Source organism: Aulonocara stuartgranti (genome assembly GCF_965226115.1).
Source record: "Aulonocara stuartgranti genome assembly, chromosome: 11".
NCBI lineage: Eukaryota > Metazoa > Chordata > Actinopteri > Cichliformes > Cichlidae > Aulonocara > Aulonocara stuartgranti.
In genome coordinates this window covers 10772297-10795167 of record NC_138947.1, presented here as the reverse complement: position 1 = coordinate 10795167, position 22871 = coordinate 10772297, and the positions used below count along the sequence as shown (strand labels likewise).

General features: G+C 38.9%; 3 protein-coding genes across 5 annotated transcripts; all 3 read right to left on the bottom strand.

Annotated features, from left to right (window-relative positions):
• Window positions 1-3274: 3274 nt before the first annotated feature.
• stmn2a (stathmin 2a) lies at window positions 3275-7292 on the bottom strand. 2 transcript variants are annotated; one of them, XR_014279474.1, is made up of 6 exons: window positions 7109-7292; window positions 5396-5491; window positions 5061-5233; window positions 4719-4910; window positions 4511-4620; window positions 3275-3991 (listed from the first exon to the last, which is right to left on the bottom strand). XR_014279474.1 is itself a non-coding variant. In XM_082550437.1 (5 exons), exons 1-5 carry the CDS (start codon window positions 7125-7127, stop codon window positions 4561-4563), a joined length of 540 nt encoding a protein of 179 aa, XP_082406563.1. In that variant the 5' UTR covers window positions 7128-7291; the 3' UTR covers window positions 3275-4560. The 2 variants fall into 2 exon arrangements, 1 of the variants encoding a protein (XP_082406563.1); XM_082550437.1 differs by having other exon boundaries at window positions 3275-4620; window positions 7109-7291.
• A 2811-nt stretch (window positions 7293-10103) lies between these two features.
• upp1 (uridine phosphorylase 1) lies at window positions 10104-14392 on the bottom strand. The gene is made up of 8 exons (XM_082550745.1): window positions 14019-14392; window positions 13721-13763; window positions 13261-13372; window positions 12996-13154; window positions 12740-12854; window positions 11345-11554; window positions 11097-11243; window positions 10104-11012 (listed from the first exon to the last, which is right to left on the bottom strand). Exons 2-8 carry the CDS (start codon window positions 13756-13758, stop codon window positions 10861-10863), a joined length of 933 nt encoding a protein of 310 aa, XP_082406871.1. The 5' UTR covers window positions 13759-13763; window positions 14019-14392; the 3' UTR covers window positions 10104-10860.
• Window positions 14393-14867: 475 nt separating this feature from the next.
• On the bottom strand, window positions 14868-22608 carry gra (granulito). Of its 2 annotated transcripts, none has more exons than XM_082550746.1 (7): window positions 22505-22608; window positions 18450-18532; window positions 18303-18346; window positions 17239-17296; window positions 15560-15666; window positions 15409-15467; window positions 14868-15125 (listed from the first exon to the last, which is right to left on the bottom strand). In XM_082550746.1, the coding sequence occupies exons 2-7, from the start codon at window positions 18529-18531 to the stop codon at window positions 15098-15100; spliced, it is 378 nt and encodes a 125-aa protein (XP_082406872.1). In that variant the 5' UTR covers window position 18532; window positions 22505-22608; the 3' UTR covers window positions 14868-15097. The 2 variants fall into 2 exon arrangements, with proteins under 2 accessions (XP_082406872.1, XP_082406873.1); XM_082550747.1 differs by having other exon boundaries at window positions 18450-18596; window positions 22505-22585.
• Between the last annotated feature and the right edge of the window lie 263 nt (window positions 22609-22871).

Here is a 22871-nt window from a genome sequence, read left to right as displayed (position 1 = left end):
ATGCAACATGGTTATAAAAGAATGTGTATTTCTGTTGCCTTCACTTCTTTCATTCCTTTTTGGTTCTTATCATGTATACCATGTTGTTGCTTTTCACATTCATTCACATGCAGCCAAGTCCTACATACAAGCAGACGACAGAAGCTCCTTTACTCATAAAGCCCATACATTCCCATAATGACACACAATCTGCAGGTGCACTTCTATTGCAGTCTCATAGAAGTCAATCATGAGCTAATGAGGTCCTGGCTATTGACTGAAAGGTAATTCCTTTACTGTGTGCCAGGTAAGTAACTGAATTCGACAGCATTGTTGCCCTTATGAATACACAGGAAATCATTAAGAGCCAGAGGAAATCCTTTACAATGTTACCCTGACCTCACCAGCTCAGGTTGGTCTGGAACGGAGACAATAGTGTGAACAGTATGAGGACATTGGAGGAAAGAGGTTGAAAAGTAACAACAACACTCAGGCAGCTGGACCCATAAATCACTGTTCCGCATTTTAGGTACTGTTTTTGTTTCTGTCTTTTAGAGGCATGGCTTTTAAGGGGTTCATTGTTTTAATGGCTTGGTCTTTTATCCATGCATGAAGCATCTGCTGTCTGAATTGTATTCCCCCAGGGCTTTAAGTCACATGCTGTAAATAATAAATCAGATTATGAAAACTAAAATGTCAACAGCAGATTTTAGGGAATCTAATATTCTAATTCAGCCAGTCAGTAATACTGTTAATATTGTTGCCTATATTCCTGTTTAGCATATTATATATTTTGTTCCAGTTTTGAAGGGTTGTAGGGTTTTGTTTTGTTTTGGGAGGGTTCTGGTCCCAAATAAATCTGACACTGCCACCTGCTGGTGGAAAGCTTAAGTACAGTTAGAAGAATTCAACCCCCCAGAGCTGGTGGCTCAGTTATGGCACTGTGTTGTGGAAAACTGGGCCCAAACCTTAGGGAAGGTTTACTGCAGTTTAACACAACGTGTGATGAAATATTTCTCTCCAGAGAGGACACGATGCTCCCAAGTGAATCATATGCTGTCCCCTCCACGGGCACAAAAGAATAAGTGCACATGGTGAAAATGCCTTAGTAGGGCACTGCGTTTCCCATATATGGAATAACCGTTTTTTCCCCACTATTTCCACTGCTGCACAGCAAACAATAACTGTTGATAACCAATTTGACAAGCTTTGTTTTTTAAATTGTAAACAAATACAGTTTAAGACAGTGTCGCCGTCACAGTGTAATTCAGTTAAACAAGTAAGCTGAAGTGTCCATCATATTGACCAATCACATTAGGATCCGTCATCCGTTGGGTTCCGCCTCCAGACAGTCGAAAGTAAGTTTAGCGAGCGCGTACGTGTTGGTTTAGCAGGGTGTGTGTAAGCAGGCTTTCTCCACAGAGCACCCGCCAGAGCGTAAAATTGTAGCAGCACGTGCAAAGCAGCTAGCGTGCACGATGGCTTCTTTGTGCGCGTTGCTGGATGGATTGGAATGTAATTGTGTCCCTGAAATGTTTTTGCTCGTGCATGTGTTATGTCATAAATATAATTCCATACAGAAGCACCATGATGTCTTTTTCCGCCACTCCTTTGTAGATTTGCAAAAAGAAAGTTATAACTTGCCTTCAAGACCTTGAAAGGCAACCTCAACATTGAAGTTTACCGGAAGCCCACACACACGGACCAGTACCTCCTCTTTGACTCCCATCACCCTCTGGAACACAAACTTGGAGTAATTAGGACCCTACACCACCGGGCAGAACATGTTCCCTCTAAGCCTGAAGGGAAAAAGAAGGAACACACACATGTAAAGGAAGCACTTAAAACATGCGGTTATCCTAATTGGGCGTTTATAAAGTCAGCAAAGATGCACAGGAAAGAAGATCAGACACCAGCGAGGGAGGATAAGAAAGACAGACGCAACAACATTGTCATCCCCTATGTAGCTGGTGTATCCGAGAAACTCAGGAGGGTTCTCTCCAAGCACGACATCCCGGTGCATTTCAGACCCAGCAACACACTCAGACAAAAGCTGGTTCACCCGAAAGACAAAGCTCCTAAACACAAACTTAACAATGTGGTGTATGCTGTACAGTGCAGCGAGGAATGCCCAGACCTCCACATCGGAGAGACCAAACAACCCCCAGAAGAGCCACCTCCACAGGACAAGACTCAGCTGTCCATCTGCATCTAAAGGACAAAGGTCACTCTTTCAAGGATGCCAATGTTCACATTTTGGACAGAGAGGACAGATGGTTTGAAAGATGAGTGAAAGAAGCCATTTACGTCCACTGTGAGCGACCATCTTTGAACAGAGGCGGTGGTTTACGACACCAACTCTCTGCCATCTATAATCCAGTTTTGAGATCCCTTCCCAGACGCCTTAACACCCACTCACATCCTGGGCCATCTGACCTCAGGAAATCACATGATAGGGAGGGGCCAGGTTTCACGATGAGCTCACCCAAAACCCTGGCTGATTGTAACCCACACCCGCTTTCACACCTTGGCTCATGTGATTAGGTAGAGGATCATCAGGGGGTCCTTTGTCCCTCTTTGGGGGGAAACTCCCACTGGGTTTAAATCTGGGACTCTCCACTATTTGACCTTAGAACTGAAGAAGCTTCTCAGATGAGAGGTGAAACGTCTTCAAGCAACTCATAGAAGTCCAGACGCTTTTCTTTCCAAGCTCCTTTGACTACGATGACCTGGATGACTGAGAACCTTCACAGACATATAGCTCTCCTTAGGATCATTGCCCTGTTGCACCAACCAATTTTGGCCAGCCTTTAGCGTTATTTGTCTCTAGAAAACTTTGGCATACAGAGGAGAGCCTAGATGCTCAGGTCCTACAAATGTAAAACAAGCCCAAATCATTACACCGCCACTGTCGGGCTTCACAGTTGGTATAAAATGTTTGTGTTGATGTTCTGTATTTTATTTTTGCCAAATATGGGGCTGTGCATTATGGTAAACCATCTCCACTTTGACGGCTTCTCTCCACTTTAAATTTTTCAGAAACGACCTCATGACCATTCCCAAATCATAGCTGATGTTTTTCGTCCTTGGCATTGTGTTAACACACAACTGCTCCAGACCATCCAACTGTAAAAATAAAACCCTCTGCTTTTATAGAGGTGCTCATACTTGCTGATGATCAATTACATATCTGTACATTTTAACTACTCTAAACACTGCAATAATAAAAATGTTAAAACGCTATTAAAATCAGATTAGAATACAAATTTACAGGAAGATTCTCAGGATGTGTAGATAACTGGTTCTTTTATTTGGCAGTTTACAGAAAAGTTTCAGATGGTGCATGCCATGTTCACAGAACCCCAAACTTTTATTCAGCAAAGCTTTCACAGAGAAATAGATGGAGGGAGAAAAACAAGCAGCAGAAGATGCAGGCAGATATCAGTGGTACTGTATATTAAAAAGAGACTAGTTTAGTGTGCTGAATGTAAAGCATCCTGCATCCATTCTCTATCTAACCCCCTAAATGAGAGAAGGTGCTGATGATGCCTCAAGGTAATTCTTCATTCACACACACCCACACAGACATACGTAATGTTCACACTATCAATATCAAGATGGGAGCAACAGCACATTCTACTGTCCAAGACACTATGCATGATACCAGTATGGTGTCATAACATTCACAACTTTATAAGGTTCATTCCCATTCTTAACAAAGCTATTCGTTTGGGTAACGATGGATTCATCGAAAAATGGCGCCGTCGGGGTAAAGTGGTAATCTGCAAGTGTATAAACAGTTGCTCCCATTGGGCATAGACATTCTTAATAACAATAAAGCACCTATTGAGCTCATTTCAGAGGAAGTGGACTTCTATGTATCTGTGGGGATTCGATTATTGTTAAGTTCCAAGTGTGCGTGTTGAGAATGAGTAGGTGCGCGTGAGGGAGATACAGATGAGATACGTTGATATCTTGAGGAGTCTGTAGTCTGGAAACACCAACCGTCATTCTTCACAAAAGACACAGCAAAAAACATCATTATCAGGACATCATCGGGAATCAATGCAAATGCCTGTCTACAGCCAACTCACACCACTGAGAGCTTCCACAAGAAAATGGTCGCAGAGTCAAACTTCAAGAACTGAACATTAATCAAAGACAAAGAAAATATTAGATAGATAGATAGATAGATAGATAGATAGATAGATAGATAGATAGATAGATAGATAGATAGATAGATAGATAGATAGATAGATAGATAGATAGATAGATAGATAGATAGATAGATAGATAGATAGATAAAAGTACTGACAAAATTAAAGCCAATAAAACCCATATTCTTTCAATTTCTCTTAAATCAACAAAACCATTCAATTCTCAAGATGAGTGTTATTCATGTTTATATCCACTGATAATACTGATAATAGTGAGTACTGGTGGCATGGTGGGTTGTGATATAGTGGTGAGGTCCTTGAACCTCTCAGCCTCCAGGGTTGAGTGTCTGTTACGAAGAGGGTGAAGGCTCTACCGAGGAAGGGGACAGGACTGGGTGGATGGAAGTCTGGACTCGTGTGAGGCTCATGCTGTCAGCTCTTCCCTCAGCTCTTTGTTTCTGCGCACCACAGCCGCGTGTTTCTCCTGGAAACGTCACAACAGCACAGTGAGAATGATTACTCATCAGGACGCTGCCCAGCCCCTTTCATATGCTTTTAGTTCTGATAAAGCTGACGACTCACCTTCTCTTGTAGGCGCTCCATCATGGCCGCCAGGTGGGCTTCACGGTTCTCCTTGATCTGCTCCATCTTCATCTGGAGCTTCTCCTCAGCCATCTTGCTGAAATTACTGTTCTCTTCCATAGCCTTTAGCAACACGTCCCTCTCATGTTCTCGCTTTTCTGCCAAAGCCCTCAGCACCTGGGCCTCTTGGTACTGAATATACAGAAGTATTCAAATTGAATCATTTGCACCTCCATCTTGTAACATGAATTATTCATTTTCCATAGTTAAATGTCTCAAAGATTTCTTTTGTTTTACAGTTTAAACACCTAAAGCTTGTTGACATCGATGCAATATACTCACCTTCCTCCGTTCTTCAGCTGCCTCGAGTTTCTTCTCAATGTCGTCCAAGGAGATATCCCTCTTTGGGGGTGAGGGAAGGTTGTGGGCTACATCTGACACTGGAGACTGAGGCTTGAGAATCACCTCAAAAGCCTGACCCGAGGCCCGCTTGTTTATAGGTTTCACCTCCATGTCTGTAAATGACACAATTACAATGCTAATGGTAGCAAAGTCAAGACATATTACTGTATCAGTCCAATGATACGTATTTTTTGTCTAAAATCTGAAAGAAATCATCAACATGGAGTTAGCTTGTTTAATTTAAAAGAAAATCCATGATTCAGCTGATTTTGTACCTTCAAAGTCACACACAAGCTTATTGCGTGGCTCTGGGTAGAAGCAGGAGCAGATGAGGGAGAGGACAGACAGCTCCTTCATCTTCTCTTTGTATGCTGCAAGAACATAAAACCATAAAACAAACACAGCATTATCCATTTGTCACAACCAACATTGTCACAAATGGATACATATAGTTGAGATTTTCAATTTGATTACTTGTTAAGAAAGGGGAAATTCTCAACAAGCCTGTTAGCTCAGATGACTGCCTAATGAGCTGTTAAAAGTCTGAAATGTATCTAAGTGCAGCACTGCTTAATAATTAATTGGATGAATGTATTCTGTGAGCATTATCAAACTAAGAGCATAACAACCATTACTTTTACTGAAGTTCACATGTGAGCTAAAATCAGGACATGAAACAGCTTTGTCCAATAATGCGCCTCGGTCACCGTGGTGTCATAGTCATAAAAAACACCAGATTAATGACCTGAACGTTCTTTTTTTAATTAACTTTCACTAGATCTTTGGACTATTTTTAATCTTCACCGCCAGTTCTTCGTGCTCTTTCTATTTTTGACAAAGTGCCCACCTGGCTCTTCAGGACTACAGATTGTCAGTGCTGCTATGCCTTCTGCTGCAAAGGCCAGCGTGTGAAGCAGCCCCTTGCTGCAGGGCTGGCCTGCCTCCCACCCTGCCGTACACCTGTCTGGTTAACTACAAATCTATGCTACTACATGCAGAATAGTGAGTTGGCACATTATATTTTATGTAAAAAAAAACCCTGAAGGAATGGGTGGCTTATATTAAGAATTTTGTAAAATAGGTAGCCAAAAACAAACAAACCCATGCTAAATGTCTGGCCTACAACAATAACTACCCATCAGAAGAGATGACTAGCGTAAAATCTAGTTCCTAATATCAGTGTGCTAACTCTACCTACATTTTATTTTTGTAACATATATCAATAATGAATTTTTGGAAAATAAACTGCAGCACCTCTGCCACAGCTGGTGCAATCCTTTGCAAGGAATAGATAAGGAAAGCTAAAGACATGAATAAAGGGTGCAATCTTATAACCGACAACAATCATCTTAAAGAGACGTTTAAGTGACAAAAAAAGTGAAACGATCACCTGCACCTTTCATTATAGCCACATGAATGTAAAAGTCAAACAGATGAAGCCTCCAAATGATTTGGTGTCGGCTAAATGATCGGCAACCCAGCATCTTGGGTGCGGTCCGTCTGCATTATGCTGCATGTTGGGGCCGCTGTAGCGTGAACCGCAGGTGGAGCATTGTAAGGTTAGTAAACCCCTCTCAGGCAGCCCATATTGTATAATTACACAATGTTACCTAACACAATTGTTATATAAAAATGAATATGTTTACATAGGTAGGATAATATAGGAGATTTTTCAGTAACCTAACGACAGAGGATGCTCGGCGTGAGCCCACATTCTTATCATCAATAGAGTCCTGCGTGGAGACAATAGTCTGCAGAAATGTGATTTAATGCAATTTAGTGTTGAAAACGGCAAAGAAAGCTTTTATTTTATTTTATTTTATTTTATCTATTTATATATTTATTTTTATGGTGGAGCTGTTACAGAAGCACGACCACCAGCCGGTAGGCTACACCGGGCCGACACAGACCTTCCGCAAAAATCCTGCACCTGTACCGTGCATCCATCCCGCTTTAATCCATCTGAACCCATCCAGACTAATGCTTACCGGTTGCTGTTTTAGCCATGGCTGATGTATTTCTCCGCAGAGGATGCTGTAGATCTGTTCTGGTGAGCGGTGATGCTGCTTAAGGCACTGAGTCAGCGAAGAGACGGAGGAAGGATCGGATAGCAGACGGGAGGTGGGCACGCACGGGAGCGCGCAAACAGACCCTCCTCTCACGCGCCGCGCGTCTTACACCACCCAGTGTAGGCTAGAAGCTCAAAATACTGAGACACCACAGAATAAAGCCGTTATCTGTCCTCAAGCCTGAATAATAATGTAATAATAATGTGTTTGAGAACGATCCAAGTTAACAGTGCAAAAAATATAGGCCAGAAATAAAATACACCAACATTGTCACTTTTTTTGCGTAAAGAAGTGAATATCCTGGTGTGCAGATGATTCACCACACTGACAACAACCGATATTTCCTCAACCTGCAACTGTGTCATGATATAGTCCAGTATGAAGAAGTTACAGGAATTATAAATGACTAAAGTTTAGATTGAAAAAAACAAAACCAAAGTCTACGTGATTATAACACCTGCATTCACATACTGATTCGTGTCAAAGCTGTGGCGGTGAAAAGGATCTGTTAAACTAATTCAAACAGATAATACTGTAACATAAGTAAGAATGAAGACTTCTTCACCGAGCTGCTGCAGACTGCCACGCCTGCTGGTCAAAAATATCAGCAATGACACTCGCCATTAGTCAGAGTGTTCAATTTTATCTCAACCTTTAATGCGTCATCTATCACCAGCATTAGACAAAAGAGGGAATGAGTGTACTAAAGTTATTCCTCTGACCAAAGCAGTCCAAAGTAACTTCAGTCTCAGCAGATCTTTCTAGAAAATGAACCCTGTGACACCAGCTGAAAATTTTAAAACCAGGTGTTTTCCCCATATAGCTGATTTTAACAGACAAACTAGGTTAGACCAAGGTTAGTATTCATGATTTTGACTCGAATTTACATGAATTGCTGATTGATTGAAACATCTTTCAATAACTGTTCCTTCATTAAATCCAAGCCTAAGGTACGACCTCAAAGTAGGTATTCTTTCCATTTTTTTTCATTAATTGTAACAAATTAATGTAACTTTATGATAACCTTAGCAGACAACACAACAAAGCCATACTTCCTTCGGCCAGCTGTTTGTGTGTGGCTCAACACAAACCATTCTGCCAACAAAGAAACAAACAGATATATTTATACAACACTGCCTTTACATGCCTAGCTTCAAATACCTTTCTCATTTCTTATACTCGGGCGGGGGCTCAGTTGTTACTAGAGATGGACCGATCCGATATTACGTATCGGTATCGGTCCGATACTGACCTAAATGACTGGATCGGATATCGGAGAAAAATAAAAAATGTAATCCGATCCATTAAATATCACGAAAGCACCTCACAAAACTTGCAACACGCCGTAACTCACCTCAGAACGTTAGCACGTCGGAGCAGTATGCATCACGTGATAGAGCGGGACCTGTCGGTGGTCTGGATAGCATGTGGAGCTTCGCTAGCAACCCGGCATTTCATCTCCGACAAAGTTATCCCCGAGAGAAGTAAAGCAAGTGTGTAAGTCCATCTCTGAATGTTTGTAAAGCATTCCTGCGTTAAGCTTAACAAGCGACTGCCTCTTCTTGCTGCTACTTCAATCATGAAACTGCTTAACGATCAGCTGATCGGCTTTTCTGTCGCGAGTCCGTGTCTCTAGTTTGCTTTTGGCCCACTTTGCACCAGAAAGAGGAAACCAGCGGCTGAACAACAGCAGCACGTTTAAGCTTGATCAGCTGTTGTTAGAATTTATTTAATATTACTTTCTACTCGAGGATCTTTTTCTACGTAGCTGACGCTGGTAACTGTGCAGGGGCGGATCTAGCAAAGTTTAGCCAGGGGGGCCGATAGGGCATTAACAGGGAAAAGGGGGCACAAAGACATACTTTTCTTTCTTATTCTCATTTAAAATGTCGAGCTTTTAATAAATAATTATCTGACACCCAAAGTTTTAATTTGATGTAAAATGAATAGAAGTCAATTACTGTATATAGTAACTATTAAGTCTAATATATATACCCTAGTAAGCTATAGTACTTTTTCCTTTGGGAAGGTACCATCTGTGCAGTCTGCAATTTTGTTGAAGAAAGATGTTGAATCTATTTAATATTTCTTGAAAAATAATTGATTTCTGTGCATTTTTTTCACACTGCATCAAATTAAGGTTGATTACGTCGATTAAGCATCATGAGGTGGAGCGTGAGGGGTGGTTCCCTATTTTTTATTTATTTATTTTTGTTGTTGCTGGGAGTTGGAACCCTATTAGTTAGGTTGCTTAATATTTATGCTAAGTACTCTTTAAAATACCAGAATAGGGAGGATGGTGTAGGTTTAAGTTTATTAGATTGATCAGTATTGCTGAACTATGAAACATTTTTTTTGCATACAGGTATAACAGAATAGCTTTAGTGTAGTTGTTGTTTTAAACTTGAGTATGAACTTATACAAAATGCAGCAAGATATTTAAAAAACAGTTTTGTTGATTAAAAAACACTATATCGGATTCATATCGGTATCGGCAGATATCCAAATTTATGATATCGGTATCGGTATCGGACATAAAAAAGTGGTATCGTGCCATCTCTAGTTGTTACATGTGTCACATTTTAACCTAGCTACCACATGGCTTAAGCTTGCTGATGAAAAACCTTGAGCTTTTTAACAAGTGTCCAATTTTTAACCGACTAATACTGTGTGAGCTTTTTATTACAGAAAAAGCAGCAACATGAAAAATTACTCTGACCCCTAAAAATGACAAAATACTTCCTCCCCTCAAACTTTTCTGTCTTTTCCACAAATTAACCACCGCAAAAGTGTCCTTAAATGTGGCGTTAACAGTTAATGTGACAACAACACCAGTCTACCCAAAATCTTTTAGGGAGATTATTATTATTATCATTGATAATTTACTGTTCAATCAGTACACACCAGAACACCATTTATTAATATCTTTGGCTTGTTTATTGGTCAGGATGCTGATCTTGACTTCACCAGGCTTTTCAAGAGCTGCAAATACTGACAGATCATATAACAAACTTCACATTGCATTTGTGCCGCAGTGCCTCTTACTTAAAGAATTCTTTTCTTAATATGTTGTGAAATTTCAGACTGCACAAAGCTTTACTTGCTTGCTTTATTTATGACACAAAGCAGAAATCTTTCTCAAGCGGAGTGTTGTGTTGTTGCAATTTTATATTGTGAAAGAAATGCTGAGCACATATACAAAGGTCGAAGAAACTGAATACAATCTGGATGACAATAAAAATGTAAAAAAAAATCTCCACATACACAATTAAGTTTTCAATAACAAATCTAAACCTATAAAATATTTTAAAAATGTATTTTTTATAATAGGTGTAAAAAGGTCATTTTGTTATGGCACCACTGTAAGTTTAGACTTACAGGTTCAAGTTTTACGGATCTGAAACTTTACATGTCAAGTAGAATAAGACGACCTTAACTAATACACATGAACTTAACTCACTTTAAATACAAGGGTGCTACATCAATTCAAGTGTACTTAAGAGAAATACGAAATAAAACAACAGTGTAGCGGTGCATGTTTTTATAGCAGTGTATCAACTAAATCAGTGTCAAAGGATAAATAGAAGGCATCATTTAAGTCTTTTGGAGATATTTAAAGGTATGACTTCTAGACAGAAGATCATAAGAATTTACTGTATGCTTGCATTTATTTAGCTATCTTTCGCTTTGGCATTCAGCTGCTTCTTAATGTAGTAGCCGACCAGTATCTGAGGACGCTGCTGGTAACTGTGAAGAACTTCGTGAGAGCTGCGCAGCTGATCTCCCTTCAGCCGATCCAGGAGCGTGACGCAAACCACAGCCGCTTTTCACAAACAGAGATAAAAGTTTTCAGACACAAAAAAAATGCTGTCAGAAGTAAAACGATGCTGATATTGAAATTTCTTACCTCGTAGACCACTCAGTTTACACATAGCAGCAAACACTGATGACTCCATCTCTATATTACAAACTCCTGCTTCCTGAGCTTTGTTGAGGTAGTCTTGCTTGTCCTCCTCAGTGTAGGAGCAGAAAGCGCCATCCAAACGGGCTTGCCCTACACGTGTGATCAAACAGAGAAAACAGGAAGACAGTGAAAGACTGTAGATGTTGGCAAACAGTGTACTCGCTAACACATTGATGCATCAGAACTCAAACCTTCATAGAAATCCAGCGTGCACATGGTGTTGCCTACAACTGTCTTAAACTGGTTTAGCTCCTTGCTGCACTGCAGCAGGTCCTCAGCCAGGCTTTGGTCCAGATCAGTATTGCGCACCACGGTCTTCCCAAGGATCACCTGCTCAAACCTGGGCTGAAAGGTGGGATCCACAGACTGTTTGGTGACAACAACAGTGCCAGGCTCAAGTCCTGAAAGCCAAATATAGCAGGTTAGATGAAAAAGTTTTTTAAAGTGAAAATACAAATGTAAAGATTTTAGGACAAATTACTTTATAGCCCTTTCTAGAGCATATATCTTTACTATGAAGATCTGTGGTTGTAAAATTTAGTCACAGCTTCTAGAATTGAATCACCATCGTGTGCATCATGTGCTGGAAATGTTACATGTATAGACTTCAAAATCAAAGATGCAACACAGGCCAACAGCTAAATGTTCATGCAATTGCTTGTGTAAGGCCAAGGTTGTGTAAATTTCAAAGGCAGGCTTCAAAGATCAGCTGATCTCTCTTTCAAAAATCTGATAAAATGAGTTAAAACCAAGTATTTGCAATTAATTGTGAAAATGTTTTCATGAAGCAATTTGATTAAGGAACCTTAGTCTGTTTCTTGGGATAAAAATAGAAAAATATGCCCTTTTTAAAAACAAAGACTCTGTTGTCATCTCTTGCGTCATCACACGATCCATCTACTGGAAAGTACGTGCGACACAATTACAAGGGAAATTAGCATATTCTAAATAACAAATGAATTTCTAGCTTGCTAATGCTGCACATGTATTATTATATATTTACAATGACAAAAAATATATAACCCCTCAATACTGATCTTCATTTAAGTGTAACTTTAACCTAAAATGTCACAGTTTTCCAGTCTAGTGCTCAGCATTCATCACTCTTATGCTGTCTCTCATTTTTGCTTACACCATCTCTGCTTTCCCGCTAGTTGTAATACCCGATCCTTTGAGCTTTGTTAAAATGTAACTAATAACACAGAAACCTTTGCCTCGTTTTGTCTAAACTGAAAACAAATCATTAACCTAGAGACCATTTTGTTGACAGGATCATACTTTCGCTTTCAGCTATTCACAGGTAACATTTTGTAACTGCATCTTGCACAGCTGCGCACAAGAAATAAATCAGTCCCCAAACTGACAAATATTTATCAAATTAAACAAAAAACCTTATTTTGGTTGTTTATTTTACTACAATGATTTGGAAAATGGGTCTGGTATGACATGTAATTAGTCCCATGGTAACTAAGATCCTATCACAAGCTGGTCTTTAGGCTTAATCTACAAATTAATCCCAAACAGCACCCAATTCCAAAGGGTCACTTCACCTTTCCTCAACAAGAAAAGGGCCCAAATGCACATACCTACTCCACCTGATGTCCCAATGCGTATAATTGTAACATCTGTGCACTTTGCATGATAGAGGAGCTTTATTAGCTCATGCAACATTATGGCAATAGATGGGATGCCCATTCCGTGCTGCAAAAACAAGCAGAGATATACACAATTTTTAAATGACGTTCATGATATTATTATGCATTTTGGTAGATTAACAAATACAAGTTAAGAAAACGATCATGTGGAAAACAAAATAACATTGAGGATATTGTTCTTACATACACTGACAGAGAGGACAGGGCCAACTTTGTACATGGCGTAACGATCCGTCCCAGCACAGATATTTGGATACTCAGATTTGGGGTCTTCCATACCGAGCTCAGCTGCGATGTACTCAGTGAATGCTTTCATTCTCCAGGGACTCCCACCCACACAAACAAACTACAGTAAAGCACACACATAAAGATAGACATGAGAACTGCACAGACAAAAACAGGCTCAAGGCTTTAAAATAAAAATTAAAAAAGATGACTATGGGATACATTACTTTGACATCACCAAACATATCTTGTAGGCTATGAGTTTCAGTTCCTAGACTGAAGTGGTAGAGGATGTCTTCTTTCAGTGCATCCAGGTGTGGGTTGTGCACATAAACAGGGCTTTAAGAGGGGAGAAGGATAGACATGAAAGGGTCAGTTAAAACACTGAATCACACAGATCAATGAAGAGCAATGATTGTTACGTAAATATGGTGGGTAGCTAACGGGGCAGTATTACAAATATCTTATTGGTTCTGTAAAGACGGTGTTATTTAACAATAACAAAACCGTCACGACTTTCAGGGGGGGAAAGAAAGAAAAGAAAATCAATGGCCATATATCCTGTCACACCCCAGCTTCCTCATTCCAAGACGACATTGCAGTTGACGTGTGTGAAGCGGTTTTGTCGAGTAGTACCTGCGTTTTTAAACAAATATGTCGAACATTATGTTGACCGGAACTTCTCACCTGCTGCACGGAGCGCTTCCTTCGGCCTTTGAGTCCATTTTTCCTGCGAACAGCCGAATCCGAACAAAATTACTCAGTGAGCAGAATGAAAGAAACGCATAACCACACCTGGCTGCTGAGAAAGCCTGTTACTTAGAATTTCACCAACATCTAACTCAGTTCTCGAATCTGGACAATTAAGGTTTTTGGTTTTGTTTTTACATTTAAAACAGTCACCATAGGAACATACTGTCAACATGCAGATTCAGCACTATCGCGCACCGGCTACAGGAAATACGGTAATGAGCTTCATCCTTACCTGAAAGATCAGCCAACGGGACTCACGAAACCAAACAAAAAATAAAAAGCAGATATAGATGTTTTGCTCTTTGCGAGGTTACTTTTCTGCTGCTGTCTTCCTCCGTTTCATTTCAGTATTAAAATCTGACTTAACGCCGAGAGCCGGCCCACAATGCCGTGACGTCGGATGAGTCACAGGGGTACTAAATGAGTCTCGTCACCCACTCACTTGTTGGCTACCGGCTTCCGGTCACGTACAGAGGTCGACGAAGTGCAGCAGATGTTCAGTTACAGCGGCGCTATTAAAGGATTTCCGCATATGTTGGGAAAAGCAGTACTTTTCCGAGTTTATTTTGTGTGAGTCAGTTTGGTCAAAATGACGAAGGTTGTACAAGAAATTAATTCATTAAGTACAGGAATCGTGGTTTTATCCTCGAATAGTGTAAAAAATACTTACATTTTATAAAATGTGCTCAACAAAATCTTTCATGTGTGATTTTCACTTCCTGTAGATTCATGTTGACCGTTAATCTTTTTTTTTTTATAGCAAATTTGTTGTCAAATAACCACTTTATGTAGAACACATAACAAACAGATAAAATAAAATACCATTGGTGTTCCTGTTAATATCTGCTTGACTGATGCAAGAGTCACTCCCGTTTATGCCAATTTCTTAAGCTGTTTAATGCACGGACATGCTCACCAGCTGTACAATACACAGGTGTGTCATTTGTGATGGAAACTGCTGCTGAAGCAGGTTGATAATAGCAGAGGTATAGGACAGAAAATCAAAAGCAATTTGTAGACAAATGCAAATCTTAACTCCAGAGAATTTCTAATTATGTGTAAACATAATTGGCGCCATCACTTCAGTTCAGGACTTTTATTAAAGCATCTGAAAAGTAGCCATTCAGTTTTTTTTTTTCTGTTTCAAAAAGGTGTTCACACAGTATAAATACACTACAGCACTCTCAGGGGGTTATCAAAAACCGAAATTCTTGTGAACCTCCTGCAAAATAATAAATAGGAAATAAAAAGTTAAATTAAACTGAAAGGAAGAACAGCAAACACAAACACTGCACAAGCAAGACTAATTTCTCAAGGTGAGTGAAGCCCTTCAGCCGCCCTAAAAACAAACAAAGGTGACATATTTTTATTATGGTGTTTATGTTAGCGACCTAATTTTAACAATATACCGTAAAAACTACCTTTTTTTCTAGGTTTTAACTTTAACTTAATTCCTACATATACACATTAACTGGTGTTATAAATGTCCAATGTTCAAATTATTCTTGAAGAACAATGGGTATTTCATTCAAATCATAATCTATACTCTCTACTGTTTTTCTACTGTATGAAAAAAGCATTAAAGTCAAACTGTGGTAACAAATTTACAGTATTAAACTCACATTTTATCTTTCTTGCCATTCATCCTCATTTCATAAAGCCTTAGTTGCTCAGGATCTCTCTGTGAAGATAGTATAAAAGCATTTTAAATCCAGACACTACTGATATTATTTGGACCACTTAGCAAGTAAACAACAAGAATTTTACACTTACTGCCTCACTTAACACTATTGGGTGCTCTGGCAAGAATTCTGGCTTCTTCCTGGCCTCCGGACAACTGGCCAGACCAATTAAGAAGTCCCTTGTGTAAGATATCCTGTCTGAAGATAAACATGGTATAAGAGTTCAAGTTAGGGATATCCAAAAGAATCTGGTTGCTTCTTTACCTCAAAGGTAATAAAGCTGACAAAAAATGTTTGTGATGCATTGGGATTCACCAACACTTCTGCATTGGCTAACATCAAACACAACCTCACTTAAAAGACAAACTCCTTCTAAGAAGCTTATTCAGGTGTGTGATAATTCTCTGATTACTGGATGTTAAGGCCCTCTTGTGGTCATTCCTCACAATATCAGCTTTTTGAGGAAACATTTGTGATGTCTTTGGTCCAAAATTCCTCCTTGTCACTGTTTATGAATTCAGGGTTTGATGACAGGTGTAACAGTGAAGCTGTAAAGTATAGAGGTAATGAGGGTAAATGGGTTTAAATACATGGGGTTAACCCTTCAAAGGGATGAACAGAGCACAAGCGAGGTGAAGAAGAGCATGCAGGCAAGGGGGAGTGGAGGAGGTTTGAGTGATTTGTGACAGAAGTATCGCTGCAAGAGTGAAAGGGAAGATTTGCAAGACGTTAGCGAGACCTGCTGTGATGAATGGTTTGGAGACAGTGGCTCTGACAAAAAGAGACAAGGTCGAGCTGGAAGCAGTAGAGTTGAGACACTCAGATTTTCAGTCAGAGTGACCAGAGGCCTGACTGTGAAGCAGGATATCAGATTATCCAGGTAACTTCAGAGTTAACCTTGGATTTCCCGTAGGTGGTTTACTTCTTACTGGGGTACATTGCCATGATAACTTATAACCTGCTCTGGAGCATGTTATGTTCCAGATTAGAGACCAATCGGTATGAAATTACTGCCTAATGACCAAACAGTTCTTCACAAAACACTAATTCCAGGAAGATTCTTCAGACACCTGAGGGGAGAGTACGAGGGTCTGAAGTCTTTGAGTTTCCCTGATGACAAAATCTGATTCCTTGATATATTTTTTTTCTGCTGGCAACAAAAAAACTTTAAAATAGTTTCATTGTTCTATAAGCATTAATATATGATCATAAAACAGGACCATATATTGTTGACTTCCCATCAAATTTGTTCATAGACTGAGTCTATGATTTTGTTTTTTATTTAATGTTTATGCTTGAACCCTTAAAAACCAGAAAAGCTGCAGGTGGGAGAATAAAAACTAGAACGGCCAGGAGCAGGTTATGTTTGGTTCAGAGGTTTGGTATAAAATTGTGAAGAACATTTTCAGCATTGTGATAGATTTTCTTCTGGCAGAATAAATTTTATATGTGCAAGTTATTAAACCGTAACCTTACAAAAAACACTGAACGAAGTGAAAACTGTGTCTCACTCTCATGCAAACGTATGTGTCTTAATCTGTGATTCAGAAAATATATGAAATGCACTATCTATGTGTATACTTTTTTTAAATCTCCTGCTAAGCCTCCTTGGCATTTCTGGAATTGCAGCTACTAGAATGCACACCAAAAACACTTGTTTACCACACTGACAAGCTGAAGTGCTTTCCACGCCTTGTTTATTAGCCTATGGGACAGCAAAATATATTATTTTGGAAAAAAATAATATAAGAAGAAGAAGAAAAGACTCACCTTTTTTCTGTTTATGAAGGTTGATGATCTTGTAGAACTGCTCTACACCAATATTTGTCTATCAAATACAAAATTTCAGCTTAAATATTTTTTTTTAAAAAGCATGATATCATGAGTCTAAAATACTGAAGCGCCGAATAATTAAATGATTAGTTACTTGAAAGGTTAGTGTTATGTGTCATCTTTGTGTAGTGCCACCGTTCTCAAATGTTGAGGTGTGTCACAGGTTTACTCTGGTGGCATAAGGTGCTCACACAGTGGAAAAAATCATCTTAGATTAATCTTAGCCTGACAACGTCTCACCATGGCAAACAGCATCTCTACAAAACCCAGATTTGCAGTGACAAGCTAGAGCCTGATGGACAAACTATGGAAAGCCAAAGCTTAGAACATGTTCACTTTCCCATCCTTTTTTGTTGTTTGATTATGAATTACCTTCAAACAGGTGGATGCTTTTTAGTACTTTTTTTCAGTACTGTTATACATGTATCTCCATATCATATATACACTGTCAGCTTCACCTTTTTGTAACAATGTCGTTTAAACTCCTTTTTTATTAGTAGGCTTCATTTACCAAAACTATATTTTACCTTCTGTGAAAAAAGTGTAATATGTTTAGTTTATCCCAGCTTTCATAGTGCACAGCTGTAATAGAGAGGGAGACAGACATACTCACATTCATACCTACAGTCAACTTAGAATCACATATTAACCTAACGTCTTGATGCATGCTCAATCATTAAGGTAAGTAAATCCCAAAAGGTGGATTCTGTTCATCTGGACGTAGCGTTGCGTCACTCATCCAAGGGAATTCTTCAGTCTCGAGACTGAAGAATTCAATTGGATGAGTGACAAAACATTTTTCCCATTGAAAACGTAACGTCCAGATGAACAGCTATTAACCTAACCTTTGCATGTCTTTGGACTGTGGGAAGAAGCCATGCAGACACATGGAGAAGATTTAAACTCCACACAGAACTAACCTTCTTCCTATGAGTCACGAGTACTAACCACTGCATCACCATGCAACCATCTTCATAATTAGGGTTTTATTTTTTACTTGCCTCTTGATCCATCAGGACATGTGCAGCAGGATTTATTGGTGGATCTAAACAAAGTATTAAAATCCCCATATGAACATTCATTACACGGGAACACATTACATTTCAAACTGGCACATTTGATCCTGTTTACTTGCACTGATGACTTACCAATGTCGGCAGGAATGCAGCGGCGCAGGGGTCTCGCTGGCTCCAGGTGCTTTTGAAGGATTCTTCTCCTTGATACCTCCATTCTGGCGTCAGTAAGGTTCAAACATGCTTTAAGCCAACTAATTTCTACAAGCCTACTAAGCAGTGCTGCATTAACAGAAGGAGACATTAGTCACTAATATATTACTTTTCAGTGTTTTAAAAAGAGGGGTTTGGAGTCCAAACCAAGGCCAAGGCTGCATATCAGGAATACTTACAACTTTTCACTATAGTGTGTAATGATTTATGACCCTATAAATTATTGATATTATTTTATTCCCATTGGTAATGACTTTATTATTTCATAATTAAGTATCTTTTTTTACAGCTACAATATTCAAATACTTCACTAAATAATTTGAGTTTATTGGTATGAAAAGTTGTAAATGTCATGCATCTACATAACAAGATGATTGCTTAGATTTTGTGAAACTAGCAAAATAAACAAAAACAAAAAAAACGTTTGTGATACAAAACCAAACTGCAATCACAGTCCCTGTTTCAGTTCAATTTATATACAGTCATGTGAGAAAATTAGGACACCCTATGAAAGCCTGTATATTTTAAAATATATTTGGCCATATGGATATTTAATGCCAATTTTAATGATACTGAGGAATCCAAATAATATCACTAAACAATTAAAAAAATAAGAAAAGCCGTTTTAAAATTTTATGTGAAATGTAATTTTAAAAGAATGCAATTTCTGGTGAGGAATAAATTAGGACACCCTCACATATTATCGCACTTAAAATGGTTAAAATCACACACAGGTGTATCACATTAGGTGCACATGATCAGTACATCGTTAACCAGCATTTTAAAAGAACCTTGCCTTATCTATACCTCAAATTTAGTTTGGTGCTTTGCTGCAGCAGGACCTGGCCAGCTCACCATCACAGAATCCATCATGAATTCTGCTGTGTATCAGAGGGTGCTTGAAGAACATGTGAGACCATCTGTTAAAAAATTAAAGCTGAAGCGGAACTGGACACTAAAACATGACAATGACCCAAAGCATACCAGCAAATCTACCAAGGACTGGCTAAAAACTAAGAAGTGGAGAGTCCTGGAATGGCAAAGTCAAAGCCCTGATCCTAACCCCATTAAGATGCTGTGGGGTGACTTGAAATGGGCTGTACATGCCAGAAAACCCTCAAACATCTCACAGCTGAAGGAATTCTGCACTGAGGAGTGGAGCGAACCTTCTTCTGATCATGTCAGAGACTGGTAAAAAGTTACAAAAGGCGTCTCGCTGAAGTTATATGAGCCAAAGGAGGCAACACTAGTTATCAGGGGGTAGGGTTTCCTAACTTTTTCCTCCATTAAAACAAACATTTTTGGGTTTTTTGATGTTTCACAAAATGTTCATTTATACAACAACAACAATCTTTATTTATAGAGCACATTTAAAAGCCTTGGGCATACCAAAGTGCTTTACATAAAACAATAAAAAATAAAACAGTTCACACATTAACATCAAATACATAAAGGTAACGAATTATGTTCACAGATAAAAGCCACCAATAAGAGTAAACTGCAGCACATAGGTTATAGCAAGGTAAGACTGTACCACCATGATAAAAGACACCAATAATGGAAAGATAGCAGAGAATTTAATACAATAGGTCAATAGGTCACTGCAAGCAAGCCAGCATTTAACTGGTAGAAAAGGCAAGTTTAAAAAGATATGTTTTTAGCTGTGATTTAAAAGAATGAATAGAATCAGACGCCCGGATGCCAATCGGGAGATTGTTCCACAGCTCCGGTGCAACTAGAGCAAACGATCGATCACCTCTAGATTTCAGTCGAGATCTGGGCTGAACCAGCAGTAACTGTGAGGATGACCTTAAAGCCCTAGCAGGAGCATATGGGTTTAAAAGTTCCTTAAGATAGCTTGGTGCAGTGTTATTGGTAATTTTAAAAGTAAACAACAAAATTTTAAATTGAATACGATATTTGACAGGCAACCAGTGCAGATCAGCAAGGACAGGAGTAATGTGGGCAAACTTCTTGGTTTTAGTTAGAATGCGTGCTGCAGCATTCTGAACTGTCTGTAATCTATGTAAAAGGGAAGAGTGGAGACCACAATAAAGTGAATTACAGTAATCTAGCCTTGACGTTACAAAGGCGTGGATGAGCTTTTCTAGGTCTTTATACGGGATATAGTGCCTGGCCTTAGAAATAAGGCGAAGCTGGTAAAAACTAGATCTGACAACAGCAGATACTTGTTTATCAAGTGTAAATGAGCTGTCAAATAAGACACCCAGATTCCTAACAGTGTCAGAGAAAGAACTAGTGAGAAAACCAAAGGCATCCCGAAGTTTGGCACGAAGGGCATTACTACCAAAAATCATAATTTCGGTTTTCTTATCATTAAGGATAAGAGTATTTGCCAAAAGCCATTTCTTGACCTCACACATGCATTCTCGGAAGCTATTCAAAGACAGAGCAAGATCATCGTTTAGCTCAAAATAGATCTGGATATCATCCGCATAATAGTGAAAAGCAATGTGGTATTTCTCAAAGATAGCACTTAAAGGAAGCATGTACAATGAGAAAAGGGTAGGGCCTAACACAGATCCCTGGGGGACACCACAGCAAACAGGTACAGCCGAAGAAGAGGATGTGGCCAGATGTACCGAAGAGAGCCGATTGGAGAGGTAGGATTTAAACCAATCCAAGGCAGCGCCCTTAATGCCTACAGTGTGCTCTAGTCTCGCCAATAGGATGTTATGGTCAACCATGTCAAATGCCGATGAAAGATCCAATAGCACTAGGACAGAGGGGCGTCCATTGTCAGCCATTAGTAAAAGATCATTGAAAACACGAAGCAGCACTGATTCAGTGCTGTGATGTTGTTTGAAGGCCGATTGAAATTTATCATTTATATTTATGTTGTTTAATTGCAATTACGTCGCTTTCTTTTCCAGTAATACATAAAATCATGATTGGAAATTGATATGTGAACAGTTCATAATAAAGAGCTGATTAGTTAATGGGGGTGTCCCAATTTTCTCACATGACAGTACACAGTGCCAAATCACAGCAACAGTCACCCCAAGGCACTTTATATTGTACAGCAAAAAGTATTAACTCATCTGGCGTTAACTCATCCAGGAGTGAAAGTGTGTTTTGTAAGAAGTCACAGACAAGGCTGGCCAAACAACAACAACAATAATAATAATAGTAATTTTGTTTAAACAATTTTTCATTTCATCTTTGTTTAAAGAATACAACGATTAAATGCGGTGTGATATCTGTGATGAAAAGGAAGAATTACTGATAACGATAAACACAAATAGGGAAATCTCAAAGAAAAAGAAAGTATTCGCATTTTATTAGCTAAAATAGTCTGGTCAGGGTTAGACCGTTAAATATCAAACTCCTAAGGTTTAGCATACAGAGAAACAGAATAGAAAAATAATTAAATAAGAACCTTACATAAATAATAAATTCTCCGGCTTAATATACTTAAATAAAAATCGGTTTAATGTTAGTTGTTTATTTACTTATTACTTAACATGTTTCATTTAGCTTAACTTTACTACACTGGATGTAAGCTAACTTGCCAAACTTTATGAGGCTGTCAACAATAGTTGTTAAAAGCCTTTTCTAAAAATCTAAATCTCAATTTAACTGCATTAACAAAACAACTTTTGAAAACAGGTGTAACGATCCCGCTGTCCACTATAACGCGCTCATGGCACCCCCTAAAAAATAAAATGAATCTGTGTAAAGCCTGCGCATCAAGGCAACGGCGAGCAGCTAACGTTAACATTAGCGGTTGATGTGAAGGTTCACAGTTCGCTGCGTATTTAATGGTCAGCATTGTGTGTACAGATAGGCTAAATGACATTAAAACAACAAAACGAGAAAGAAAAATAAGTAATAGAAAAACATAACTTGGAAAACGATGCAAAAGTTTGAACTCCTATAAACATCTATTAAATCTAACTAGCAACGCTCTGCTCATTGCGCGAATTTATAGATATTGAGGTTTAAAATTTATTCACCTCTAGTTCAACGAAATTCCCTCAGCGTGGATTTCAGCCTGTTCGCCTCACCAGTGTCATGCTAGTCACGAGGAAGAAAAAACACAAATAACACGACTTCCGAATTTTAATTTTCAAAATAAAACTCATGCAGTCACCATCATCGATACACGTTCTACTGTTGTGAAAAGGGAGTAGTGTTGTTTCCACATTTAATCTAATTAGCAATTTTATCAATATCTGAATGTTTTTTCTGTACAAGTAGGTATTGACTATCGTTACAGCATTAAAAGGAGTGTTTTTTCTTTTTATAACTGTACGGTCTTCTGTAACAGCCGTATTTGATGTGAAGCCACACCTCGCCATTGCTTAGGCGGCTACCAGGACC

Coding starts and splice junctions, on each gene's coding strand:
- stmn2a (XM_082550437.1), bottom strand. Junction 4,911..5,060: donor CAGCTGAAGAACGGAGGAAG/GTGAGTATATTG, acceptor CTGTATATTCAG/TACCAAGAGGCCCAGGTGCT. Junction 4,621..4,718: donor TGGAGCGCCTACAAGAGAAG/GTGAGTCGTCAG, acceptor TGACGTTTCCAG/GAGAAACACGCGGCTGTGGT.
- upp1 (XM_082550745.1), bottom strand. CDS start 13,758: ATGGACTCAAAGGCCGAAGGAAGCGCTCCGTGCAGCAG. Junction 13,373..13,720: donor GGAAGCGCTCCGTGCAGCAG/GTGAGAAGTTCC, acceptor CCCCTCTTAAAG/CCCTGTTTATGTGCACAACC. Junction 11,555..12,739: donor TGGGACATCAGGTGGAGTAG/GTATGTGCATTT, acceptor TTTGGCTTTCAG/GACTTGAGCCTGGCACTGTT.
- gra (XM_082550746.1), bottom strand. CDS start 18,531: ATGGAGGTATCAAGGAGAAGAATCCTTCAAAAGCACCTGGAGCCAGCG. Junction 18,347..18,449: donor CTGCATTCCTGCCGACATTG/GTAAGTCATCAG, acceptor TACTTTGTTTAG/ATCCACCAATAAATCCTGCT. Junction 17,297..18,302: donor ATGTCCTGATGGATCAAGAG/GCAAGTAAAAAA, acceptor TGTATTTGATAG/ACAAATATTGGTGTAGAGCA.